Genomic DNA, 12,925 nt, shown 5'->3' with positions numbered 1-12,925 from the left:
TGAAAGTGAAAAGTGAAAGTGAAGTCGCTCAGTTGTGCCCGACTCTTAGCGGCCCCATGGACTGGAGCCCACCAGGCTCCTCAGTCCATGGGATTTTCCAGGCAAGAGTACTGGAGTGGGGTGCCATTGCCTTCTCCGCAGACGCCGTCTAAGATCTACTAAATCATCTGTTGCATTTTAACAAGGGGGCTTCTCAGGTGGTGCTAGTGGTAAAGAATCTGCCTGCCGATGCAGGAGACGTAGGTTTGATCTCTGGGTTGGGAAGATCCCCTGGAATAGGAAATAGCAACCCATTCCAGTATTCTTGCTGGAAAATTCCACGGACAGAGGAGTCTGGTGGGCTACAGTCCATGGGGTTGTAAAGAGTCAGACACGACAGCACATGCACACACACTTTTTAACAAGATTTCCCCTGTGAGTCCAAAGCACTGATCAACATAGTTTCCAAAGTGAAAGTGTAAGTGTTAGTTGCTCAGTCATGTCCGACTCTTTGTAACCCCATGGACTGTAGCCCCTCAGGCTCCTCTGTCCATGGAATTCTCCAGGCAAGAGAGGCAACAGGTTGCCATTCCCTTCTCCAGGGGATCTTCCTGATGCAGGGATAGAACTCGGTCTCCCACATTGCAGGCAGACCTTTCCAAGGTCCCTAGTATGTTGCTTTGAGGCAGGACTTCCATGGATTATCCACTTGGGCTAGTTAAGTAGCATCCAGTGAGTCACCAAATCCCTCCTAATCTTATCTCCCAAATATTTCAGATGACTCCCTCTCTCCATCCTTTTGTCTCTATCTTGGCTCTGATTACCCCCACCAGGACCCCACCCCTCCATTGTTTCCCACCTGACCTTCACCCTGTCCATTCCCAACTCGTCTCCTGGGCCCTGGCTGTCCCTTATTGGATCATGTCTCTCTTCTACCCAAAGCTGTTGGTGATTTCAGATTGTCCACAAGACAAGGTCCAAACTTCCCAGCTCACTGTTGATTTCGGCAGCTATGCCAGCCTCTTATCTTCACTGCGGCCACAGGCCATGCTTACTCCCCTCCTCTGGGTATTTGCATGCCCAGGATCCTGCCCAGGAAATGCCTGCCCTTCTTCCTCTCCTGCTGAAGCTGCTCATTCTTTCAGGTCTCAGGGCCACCATCCTCTGCCTCTGAAGTCAGTTCCTTTACTTCAGGCCCTCCCCACCTGTCCTCTATCTATTAAAGCCTAAAGGTAGCATTTTGGGTCACAATGTCCTCTTTACTGGGGCTTCCCAGGTGGAGCTAGTGGTAAAGATCCCACCTGCCAATGCAGACACATTAGAGTCATGGGTTCAATCCCTGGGTCGGGAAGATCCCCTGGAAGAGGGCACGGCAATCCACTTCATTATTCTTGCCTGGAGAATCCCATGGGTAGAGGAGCCTGGAGGGTTACAGTCCATAGGGTTGCACAGAGTCAGACACGACTGAAGCGACTTAGCACGCACACGTCCTCTTCACTGGCCAGTTGCAATAAAGATGTATGGAAAGGGTGAATGGGCGGGTCACTGGATATATATCACTTGCCAGAGGCTACTGAGAACAGCGAGATCCGAGGACAGAGCTGTGCTAGGCTCTGAGCCCCTCAGACTGTGGGTGCTGAGAGCAGAGGTGCCCTGCATACCCCCCTGCCTGGGAGCAAAGACCTGGGGGATCTTAGGGGATGAGGAGAAGGCCCGAGGCAGAGATTCTGGGCCGGAAGTGCTGCTCCTCCAAGAGCAGCTCAGGGCACATTTGGGTGGAGGCTGCTGGACCATCTGCCAGGGACAGTCCTCAGGGAATTCCTGCAGCAGGCGGAGGCTGGAGGAGGTCCCCTCAAACTTGGAGATTCTGTGATTCTCGAGTTGGGCAAACAAGACTCACACACGTGGAATCTGTAATTATCGAGAGATGCCAGGCAGCATATAATTCTGCCTTAAGTGGGACTGAACGCATGCAGCAGGAATCCTCTAGGGGAGAGTGGAGGGGTTGTAGGCTGCGGGGGGAGAGAGGCTGGAGCAGGTGGGTCTGAGAGTGCTTCAGGGGGCGGGGCGGTACTAGGAAGAGGAGGAGGAAGGGATGACATCACCGCAGGGAAATTGCTAAGGAAGCAAAGGCAGAGAAATACACATGAATTTAGCATTTTTCCTAGTTCCCCTAAACACCCTTTTGACCCCAGCTTCCAGTTCCCGACCCTGCTGTTTAGCCAGCAACAGCGGCAGCAATACCAATACTTACCATTCACAGAGCACCTACCATGTGTGAAACCTTGGACTATTTACAGATATTATTTCATCCTTACCACAGTTCTATCAGGAAGGTAGGTGGTAAAATCCCCTTAAGTAAACAGAAGCTGGGAGAGGCTAAGGAGCTTTGAAAGGTCGAACAGGTGTTAAGTAACAGAGGCTTCCTTGCTGGAGGCCAAGGCAGCTCCCTCCCTCCCAGCCTCACGGGGGTGTCACCTGCAGACAGATTTCTAGACATCTTTATTCCCAGGCCCCAGGTCTGCCGGTTTAGCAGGGACGTGGTTTTTGGCCAGGCTGGGATTTTTTTAAAGGTGTTGAGCCATCTTCCCCCTCAGAAGCCTGTAGTTTAGTTGCTAAGTGGAGTCCGACTCTTTTGTAAACCCGTGGACTGTAGCCCGCCAGGCTCCTCTGTCCATGGGATTCTCCAGGCAAGAATTCTGGAGTGGGTTGCCATTTCCTTCCCCAGGGGATCTTCCTGATCCAGGGATCGAACCTGTATCTCCTGCATTGGCAGGCGGATTCTTTACCATTGAGCCACCTGGGAAGCTCTCAGAAGCCTGTAAAGCTGGGGAAACTGGGAGCTGAGACTTCTGTCCCTCTCTGATCTGGGGAAGGCACGCTCCCCTCAAAGCTGGCCTGGTTGTAGGGTTGCCATGAGAGCATGGGATGGAGTAGACCTGATTACTCAGGGCTCTTATCCAGAAGGCACCCTGTTCTCCCAGTGGCTGTCTAGGCAGCGCTGGCCCCTTGGGTTTCAAGCACCCACTTGCAGGCCTGCCACCGTGGCTGGATGTAATTTGTCACTTGTTTGAGGGCCAGGCCTGACAGGGGCCAGACAGGGCTGGGTGTTAGACAAGGGGGGTGATGAAGTCTTGATGTAATTTGCAGGCGTATGAAGAGCTCAGGAGATAGATTGAAATGTCAGCTCTGCTCATGAGGGCTGTCTTCCCACACCCCTAGCCAGTGACAAGAGGGGAGCTGAGAACCAGGCCAGGGAAGACAGAGGCAGGAGGAGGCGAGGACAATTCCCACAGGACCCTGGGTTGTCTAACCCTGCCTGGCTTCCCGCAGACCAGCGGTCAGTTCAAGGAAGGAAATAGGGCTGCTTTGACGGGGCTGACTCTGTCCTGACTCCTTCCTGGATGGGAGATGGGGAGGATTTAGGTTGCCCTCTGCCAACCCCAGATTGTCAGCCTTGCCTGGCCTCTCTGTCCCCATGGAAGCTGCCAGTCGGTCTCCAGAACACACTTTAATGGTATGACTCACAGGCAGGATGGTGCCACAAGGCTTTGCACACTATCACCTGAGTATAAGCCTGCAGAGGCAGGCCACGAGCTCATGGATGACTCATGTGCAAGCCCCTCCCCCAGCACTTGAGGCCCACCCCCAGAGGCTGACCACAGCCCTTGCTCCACTGCACTCTCCTGGTCACCAACAGCCATGTGTATACTCTGACATAAGCCCACTGCATGCATGTGCGTATGTGCGTGCTAAATCACTTCAGTCGTGTCTCACTGTTTGCAACTCTATGGACTGTAGCTCGCCAAGCTCCTCTCTATGGGGATTCTCCAGACAAGAATACTGGAGTGGGTTGCCATGCCCTCCTCCAGGGGATCTTCCTGACTCAGGGATTGAATTCGCATCTCTTATGTCTCTTGCATTGGCAGGTGGGTTCTTTACCACTAGCGCCACCCACTGTGTGCACACTACTCCCTAAAATACATGAGCTGGCACACGCATGTCCACACATATGCGTTCCCTCGTGTCCACGTGCTCCCTCACTCCAACAGTAGTAGAATCACAGTTCTTCCTATGAGATCCTTTACAGTTTTCAAAGCTCTTTCACACCCATTATCTTCTCAGATCTCACAGAACCTCAATAAAGGAAGCAGGGAGGTTGTGGTTACCTCCACTCTATAGAGAGGAATCCTGTGATCAGAGAAGTTGAGAGGTCCTCTGAGTCACACAGTGAATCCGAGGCAAAGCCAGGACTCCAGGCCAGGACTCCTGCTTCCTGGGCCAGTGCTGTGCCTTCATGCATATGTATCCCAGGCCTCTGCCCCCAGACTGGGAGAGTTCCAATGGGGGTCCTAAAGGAACAGGCAGGGCTAGGCTGAGGAAAGGGGTGGCAGATGGAGCTTTTCAATTGTCCCCAGCTGAACTCCCTCTTGGAACAGGCCAATCTTCTGGGCCAGGGGAAGAACAGGGGCTCTTGAATCTTGGGATCAAACCCCAGCTCCGTCACTGACTAGTTGATAGGTCCTTGGGCAAGTCACATGAACTCTCTGAGTCCCAGTTTCATCTGTGAGTTGGGATTGTAAGGATTATGTTAGATCCCACCTATACGGGCTCAGCACAGAGTGGGCAGAGCATCTGCAGTCTCCTTCCCCTTTTCTGGAGTCACCCGGGCCCCATCCAGGCTGTGGGCCACCTCACCTCAGCTGTGCCAGGGCTCTGCCTGAGAGGTACGGTACCTGAGAACCACCCTCTCCCTGGCCCAGGTTCTGAAAGTGAAAGTCGCTCAATCGTGTCTGACTCCTTGAGACCCCAAGGACTGTAGCCTGCCAGGCTCCTCCTTCCATGGAATTCTCCAGGCAAGAATACTGGAATGGATGGCTATTTCCTTCTCCAGGGGATCTTCCTGATTCAAGGATTGAACAGGGTCTCCTGCATTGCAGGAGGACTCTACTGTCTGAGCCACCAAGGAAGCCAGCTGCTAGGAAGCAGGAAACAGGGTCAAGGGCCTGAGGTGCCACCGCCCAGTCTGACCTGTGAGGGAGTTTCTCAGCCAGAAAAGGAGCCATACTCAGAGGGACTGGCGTGGAGGACACTTTTACATCATCTGGTTCAACTTCCTTTCGCAGAAGGGGACAGAGGCCTAGAGAAGGCCAGGGGCTTAGCCCCATGACTGAGAGATGGGCTGCAAAGGCAGGACTGGAAGCCCAGTCCTATAGCTGCTATGCCCTTGTCTTAACTGATGCTTGTCTGCAAACCCTGATGGCATAGGGTCTGCTTTAGGGATGGGCAGAAGGGCCTAGATCCGTGGGGCTAGACCTGCTGCTCCCTTGTGACCCCCCCCCCCACATGGGCCTTCCTGGAGCCAAGAAAGAAGAGGTTGCTGAGGAATTTCACCGCACTGCCCCACCATGTACGCCTGCATCAGGCCTGGTCCTCGCCTGGGAGGATAGGGGGTTCTGCTTATCAAATTGGCAGCTGGCCTGGCCTGGGAGAGCAGTGTTCCAAAGGGGCCACTCGGGGCACCAGGGCAGGGATGGTGGGCAGCTGTGCCCAGGCTCCAGATGGTACAGACAGCCATCAAGCCAAGATGGGGCTGGCAGTGGGAAGGCTCTTGGAATGCCAAGCACAGTGAGAGACATGAGCCAGGCCCAGAAATGCCTGGAGCCCTCAGGGGAGACTGGCTGCCTGGAGAGGAAATGGGACCCTCATGGGCTACAGAGCTCAAGCCCACCCATCTGAAGGGGCTTCTCTGGATCTGTCTAAAAAGAGCCTAGCCCCATGCCAAACTCCTGGTCAAAACAGGCAAGCTTCTTCCTGCCTGGCCTTCTTCCTGCAGGCAGCTCAGATCCTCACTTTCGGAGGGCACAAGGAGCATCCTAAAAGGAGGTGGTCCAAGCCATGGGGAGCTGGGCCATTAGAGATTCTAGAACCCTGAGACTGTTCCTCACAAAGAGGGGATTGAAAGGGTCTTGCCTAGGGCCCCAGTCTTTAGCCAGGACTCTGGGCACATGGCAGGGGCTCAGCATGGTGCCAGGCTGACCAGTGCAGGGCTGTGATTTATGTGTCTTTAAGATGTTCCTCTCCTCCCATGGCTCCTCCCATCCCCCTTGCCAGGATTCCATCCCTTTCACCTAGTGTGAGCCATCTCTGTGGACTCATGGAGGGGTAGGCAGGGGTTTACCCACAATAGGCAGAAGCCACAAGCCTAAAGGAGCAGTGGGCAGCCTCCTAGGCGTGACAACAGTCTCACTCATCTTGCCGCCAATGCCCAGCATGGCTTGGCCCAACATCCAGCTCTGAGCAGGAGAGCATTTTATGCTGACCTAGCCTCTGGCAGGAGTGCCATCGAGAAGCCCTGAAGCCCACCTTCTGCTCCTCTGCAATAAAGTCACCTGTCCAAAACTGCCAGGCCAGGCTTCAAGGGCCAGTCTGCCTTACTTGTCCTTCCAAGCCCAGGCTTGGCTGCCGGCCTCTCATCCTTCAGCCTTCAAAGTAGGTATCGTCACCTCCCAGAAGCCTTCCCTGACCAACCCCCCTACTCTGACTGCTGGCTGAAGGAGTGTGCCCCATCCTAGAACTCCTACGGTCCTCCGTGCTCCCCACTCCCATCCCCAACAGTACCGTGCATTTTATGGTCATTGGTGGTGGTGGTGGGTTTTTTTTGATGGTGGTCATTATTTTTTATTTCTGTCTCCCCCACTAATTGTGAATATCTGTGTCCCCAGCACCCAGCACAGAGCCTGGCATGTAGTAATTGCTCGATCTGTATTTGTGGAACAAATTCATTCGTCAAAAAGCATTAGTTAATGATTAACGGAGTGACCTTGGGCAGTTCCCTTTCCATGATGGCCTCTGTTTTTCACACACCCACTGGGTACGGTCTGCAGTGTCAGTAATTCTTCAGGTCCCAGGTGGTCTGTGTGGCGCTCCCAGGAGGCCTGGATAGGAGCTGAAGTGGCCGGAACTGGCCGTGAAAGAACCTTAAATCCTGCTTCAGCGCTGGCTGATTCTGTGTCCCTCCCCACCTGGCCCTCGCTGCTATGGCCTCAGACTCTGTCTCAGGCCATCAGGTTGACAGGGTCCCCAAGGACTTTGCCCAGTGGTGGGGGAGTAGAGGGCGCAGCCAGCATCTGTCTGCTACATGTCTTAACAGCCATCCAGGGCTGTGGCAGGTCTTCCTCTCAAGGTTGCCTGGTAACAGCTTTTGCATCTGATGAAAAAAAAAATGTGGCAGAACCAGACAACAGATACGGGGCTTCCTAGGGCTTATGTGAGGGGGTGGGTATCCAGGGTGGGGCAGATGCCTGGGCCAGGGCCAGGGCAGGCAGAGCCTGCAGCATCTCACCTCACTGTGGAGAGTACCAGGATGCGGCCCAGCCTGGCCTAGTGGGCATCAGTGGGGGTGGTAGGCTTGGGGGGCAGGCAAAGCCAGCCCAGGCCTGTAGGGGGGCAGCCAGCCTGGCATCTGCCCCCCCCCTCGCCTGCCCCACACCTGCAGCTGGCATCTTTCACCCGGTGAGCCACAGCTGGTGCCACCACTCATTAGGTGATGATGTTACATTAATTACCTTAATTAAGCGGCACTGAGAGCTAATGGCTTGGGGGTGGGGGGTGGTGGTGACTGTTCCTAATTACCCTCCCAGTCAGACAGGAGTGAGGGGCACAGGGCTTGGCAGAACAGGAGCAAACAGTTACAGAAAGAAGGGGAGGGGCCCACCAGGGGTGGGAGAAGGTGCCCCCTCCTCAGGGTCTGGCTCAGAGACCTGGACCTGCCATCCCCAGAGGGGAGGGTGCTGTCCCAGGACAGATGGGCTGGCTCTCAGCCCAGATCCAGGGCTCTGGGATGCGTGGGGGACAGGCCAGGAAGGGGAGACAGGCAGTGCTGCCCTGCTCCCCGCCCGGACTCTTCTCTGCCCCTTCCCTGGCTCCTCCATCACCTGCCTGATTCCCTCTACTGGGCTGAATGCCTCTCCTCTCTACCTCCATTCAGTCTCCAGAGTCACATCAAATGTCACCTCATTCCTTCCCTCCTCCATTCATTGGTCCATTTCATTCAATCAGACCATGGAGAAGCCAGTCTGGGCCCTGAATTTCAAGGCACCCCTCAAGGAACTCACAGTCTAGCTGGGGAGGTGCACAGCTATAAACATACCCATTGGAGACAGAGCAATGAGCTATGATGGGAGATACCCCAAGCTCTGGGGATCAGGAAAGAATTCCCAGAAAAAGTGAGGCCAGATTAGAGTCCTAAGGGAAGGTATAGCAGGATGACTCTTCTGGGCAAAGGGACCAGCAGGTGCAATAGGAGCTTGTGAGGAAAGTGCGCTTGGTCTGTTCCATTAGCTGTAAGCTGTTTAATGCAAAGTAAGAGTAGAGAACAAGGGAGGAAACACTAGAGATGGGCCCAGAGGGACTGGCCTTGATTCAGAGGCCCTTGGGGGAGACGTGGGAGGTAGGATGGATTTCATTTGAGAAAAATGACTGCAGTGTGGGTGGAGGATGGTAGGAGGGGGCAAGCATGAGTGGAGTGACCAGTGAGGCAGCCACTATATCATCAGTGGAGGGATGACAGAGGCTGGACCACGTGGTGGTTGGGATAAGAGGGAGCAGTAGGCAGATCTGAGTTTGGGAGAGTGTCATGGTGACAGAACTCGGGGATGAGTTGGTGGACTCAGGGAACAGGGAGAGGGAAGGGCCAAGGTTGCACAGTTCCAGGGATGCTGTCTACAATGTACCGTGGGGGTGCTGCTCTAGGTTTCTGATTGGTTGGGGCCAGTCTCTAAGGATAGATGTAGAGTGTCAAGCAGGTTTAGAGCAACAAAAAGGAAGAATTGGGTTTGGAGCCTGTGCAGCAGCCATGAGGACCTACAGGCTCAGGTCTGGGGATTAAGAGAGAGCTGGTGGCTCAAACGGTAAAGAATCCCCCTGCAATGCAAGAGGCCTGGGTTTGATCCCTGGGTCGGGAAGATCCCCTAGAGAAGGGCATGGCTACCCACTCCAGTATTTTTGCCTGGAGGGTCCCATGGACAGAGGAGCCTGAAGCAGCTACAGTTCATGGGGTTGCAAAGAGGTGGACACGACTGAGCGACTAACACTTCATGCCAGGGGAAGGGTGAGATAGTGCAGGAAGGCAGGGGGCAGGGGGCTGGGTGCTAGGTCTGACTCCCCCAGCAGCTGGTCACCTTGGATGGTGTAGCCACGTCTGTCTTTCCCACCTTTGCATCCCAGGAGCCAGCAGAGCAGGCTTATCAGAGGGTATTTGCTGAAGGGAATGAGTGAGTGCAAGTGAGGCTCCAGGGCTCTCAGAGGCCCAACCAGGCTACCCTGAGTCCTCTTTGACTCAGACACCTGGATTCAGACACTCACCCAATCCTCTGCCATCCATGGCTAGAGCCCCTCCTCGGGCTCTCCTGAGCTCCTGATTAAACCCCTGGGGGAAGACGAGGGGCACACCTGCCCCTCCTGCCACCCCCTCCCAGCCTTGGCACTGCTGAGTGGGAACAGGAGCTCTCCACTTCCCGATGCACAGGGCAGAATCCAACCACGGTTTAGGCCCATCACCCGACCCTGCTCCTAGGCCCCTTCTCCCACTGATGACCTGGCACATCCCCACCTCCCTCCAGTAACCAGCACCTTTCTGGAAAGATAAGACACTGACCCCAGTTTTTCCTCTGCCAGATCCAGGTCACTCACCTTGATTTCCACACCGTAGCCAGGGTAGACAGAGATGTAGTAGAAACAGTCCAAGCCAACATCAGGGGGTGAGTTGGAGGCTGTGGGGGAGTCCAGAGAGCCCTCTGGGCCTGAGAAATTCCAGCTGCAAGGGCCTGGAAGGCAGGGGGAGACATAAGCTAAACTTAGCTCTGGCAATTTGGGTCCAACGATGGCTGCCCCGTGTGTGTGTGTGTGTGTGTGTGCATGTCTGGTATGTGATGACACTCACTCTTTGGGAGCCCTATTACCCTGTTGAAAAGCAGGGTACCACCTTCTCTTGAGCACCTACTGTGTGCAATCTTATCTCGGTTCTTACAGTGACCCAGTGAGGTGGGTCTTCTTATTGCCATTTTACAGAAGAGGCTCAGGGAGGTTAGATAAAATCCCTAAGGTCTGGTGTGCATGCAAAGGCACTTCAGTCGTGTCCGACTCTTTGCGACCCTAAGGACTATAGCCCATCAGGCTCCTCTGTCCATGGGGTTCTCCAGGCAAGAATACTGGAGTGGGTTGCTGTGCCCTCCTCCAGGGGATCTTCCCGACCCAGGGATCGAACCCACATCTCCTGCGTCTCTTGCACTGGCAGGTGGGCTCTTTACCACTAGCGCCACCTGGGAAGCCCCAAGGTCTGGGGTTTGAACCTCAAATCCTCCCAGTCAGGATTTGAACCTGGGTCTGGTTCCAGTCCACATGCTCCCTGTGGGTTGGCCCTTGCTGCCAAAGGGCAAGGCAGGCCAGCACAGAGACACAGAGAGAGGAATCCAGAGGGCCCCCATCTGAGCCAGCAAGTAACTGACCTGGTGGCTGGACTGTGGTGACGGCGGTGGTAATGATGGTACTGGTGCTGGTGGTCTCCTCATCGTCCCCTGAAGCCGTGGAGGTGGCGACGGTCCCCTCCATCCCGAGCCCTGTGGTCTGGGACATGACCCCTGGAGCCCAGGGCCTGCCTATGTCTCCAGGACCCTCTGGGGTTGGAGTCCATGCTCCACTAGGGGGTGTAGTATTGGGCCTCTCCCCTGGGCCTGGGGTGGGCACTGCCATGCTGGGCCCTGGAGGTAGGGCAACTGTGATGCGAAGTGCAGGGGGTTCTGACTCCAGGCTCCAGGGTCCTTCCCTGGACTGGGGTTGAGTAGGTGCTGCCACCATGACTGGAGTGGGGCTGGTGAAGACGGGGCGGCTGTCCTGGTTGGCCAGGCGGGGCAGGGGACTCGCTGTAGGCGGGTCAGGCCTCAGCTCGTCCTTCTCCTGCCCTTCTTGTAGGAATTCCTCCAGCAGGGGGTGGTGGTTAAGCAGCTTCAGGGTAGGGGCCGTTGTGACGAAGTGGACGCCTGGTTCTGGCTGCTCAGGTGTAGGGGCCGCTGTCAACTCTCCATCCATCTCTTCCAGGCCTGGGGCCTGCCCTTCCCCTTCCGTGGGGGCCTCCAAGGAGAGTCCTGAAATGATAACAAATGCTCAGAGATTCTCCTCCTGCCCCACAGTGAGCAGCAGCACACCCAGTCCAGGCAGTGGGAGACCCATCTCTCTTTTGACCGAGAGCCTTGGGGAGTGTCCTCACGGCTGAGAATCATGGAGCTATAGAGTTTGAGAGCTGAAAGTGAGATGATAACACGCATTTCCAGGATGGCACATGAGAGATCTCTTCCCCCCACCAACACCAGAGGCGGCCATTACTAATCTGCTGCTGCTGACAAGTGCTCAGTTGTGTCTGATTCTGCACTGTGGCTTGCCAGGCTCCTCTGTCCCATGGGATTTTCCAGGAAAGAATACTGGAGTGGGTAGCCATTTCCTTCTCCAGGGGATCTTCCCAGCTCAGGGATCGAACCCAGGTCTCTTGGGTCTGCTGCATTGGCAGGCGGATTCTTTACCAGCAGCACCACCTGGAAGGCTAATCTGTCATCACACTATTTCTTGGTTGTTCTCAGATTCGGCCTCAGAATCCTTCTTAACACAGCACTCTAGGTAGCCGTGCCTGACGCCTCAGACACACATGTTGAACAAATATTTCCAATCCCTAATGTAGTTCAAAGGCCTGCTTTTGATGAGGAAACAAGGTCAAAGAAAGGAAATGACTTGTTCGAAGTCAACCACCAGTCAACTGAAGGTCAGAGATGACACCCTTAGCAAGAGTGACTTTTCTGCCTGAGATTACAGGGCCTTGCATTCAAGCTCACTTTCTATTCTCAGTGAAATTGCTGGTCATTAGTCTCAGGAAGTACTTCACATATTTGGGATTTTATTTTAGACTCCTTCATGGATTCATGATGACTTTTTTGTTAGGGTCCCATTACACCTGATTTCTCTCACTTTCCATAAAATCATTCCTTTTGTCTCTCTCGCTCTTTTTTGTCCACCAAGAACAGTAATATGAATAGAGTAAGAGAAGCGAAACTCTGGAGTGAGGCAGATATAACTTCAAATTTGTCACCATGGGACTGTGTGACTTTGGGCAAATAAACTTTCTGAACCTTATTTTTCTCATCTGTAAAATGGGGTTTCTTTTCTAGGATTAACTGAGACAATATTGCTTCCCTTTCCCATTTGCTATGTCTTTCTGAATTCTCTTTATCTTTTTTTTTGACACAAGCCAGGATCCATCTAGGGTAGGGGTCTAAAGTAGGGTCATCTGCATGTCAGCCCCAATCCATGGCAGACATTGTTAACCAATGTTGATTATTTCTTGCTGAGGCCACATGGGACTTCAGAATCCTTCTCAACACAGTTATGCAGGCAGCCACTACCAATTGATTAGATAGGCTATGGAAGAAGAAACATGTTTGTTGTTCCTGGTCTGAGGTTGCTATGCTATTGATTGTATTGACTTATTTAACCACATCATAGCTGGAGAGATGCTGCATATTCTACGTTGGCCCACCAGGCTCCCCAGATCCTGGACTGTCAGAAAAAAGGTCAATGGATGTTGGCTCCAGATACATTTCACATAGAATTTTGCCAGTTTCGAGAAGGCTGGGAAGATATTCTGATTTGAACAACTCTCAAAATGGCTGCATGAGGACTCAAAGGGAAACACAGCCAGGGTGAGATAACAGTCGGCAAGGAGAAGGTTGGTTCCTCTGCACATCCGGTGGTGGGGCTGTCATTCCACACCCACCCCGTGGATTGGCAGGCACGAGGATGCAGCAGATGGCCTACATTCTGTTCGGGAGACCATGGCAGCTCTGATGTGTTAGACATTTGGGAGGAGGGAGGAAACTGGGGTGGGGGAGGTGGCTGCAGG

The 12,925-nt window shown here is 54.0% G+C and overlaps 1 protein-coding gene across 2 annotated transcripts in view; it reads right to left on the bottom strand.

Moving 5' to 3' along the window:
* Window positions 1–10,851, bottom strand: part of SEZ6 (seizure related 6 homolog (mouse)) — a 26,062-nt gene extending 15,211 nt beyond the window's left edge. For both annotated transcript variants that reach the window (XM_010861390.1, XM_010861389.1), the window contains exons 1-2: window positions 10,488–10,851; window positions 9,673–9,806 (exon numbers count right to left, since the gene is read on the bottom strand). In XM_010861390.1, the coding sequence (XP_010859692.1) occupies window positions 9,673–9,806; window positions 10,488–10,836 (483 nt within the window). In that variant the 5' untranslated portion in view covers window positions 10,837–10,851. The remainder of the gene's footprint in view (window positions 1–9,672; window positions 9,807–10,487) is intronic.
* Between the last annotated feature and the right edge of the window lie 2,074 nt (window positions 10,852–12,925).

The sequence above is a fragment of the Bison bison genome, unplaced genomic scaffold, assembly GCF_000754665.1.
Source record: "Bison bison bison isolate TAMUID 2011002044 unplaced genomic scaffold, Bison_UMD1.0 scf7180017864472, whole genome shotgun sequence".
Lineage (NCBI taxonomy): Eukaryota > Metazoa > Chordata > Mammalia > Artiodactyla > Bovidae > Bison > Bison bison.
This window is presented reverse-complemented; position numbering and strand designations above follow the sequence as displayed.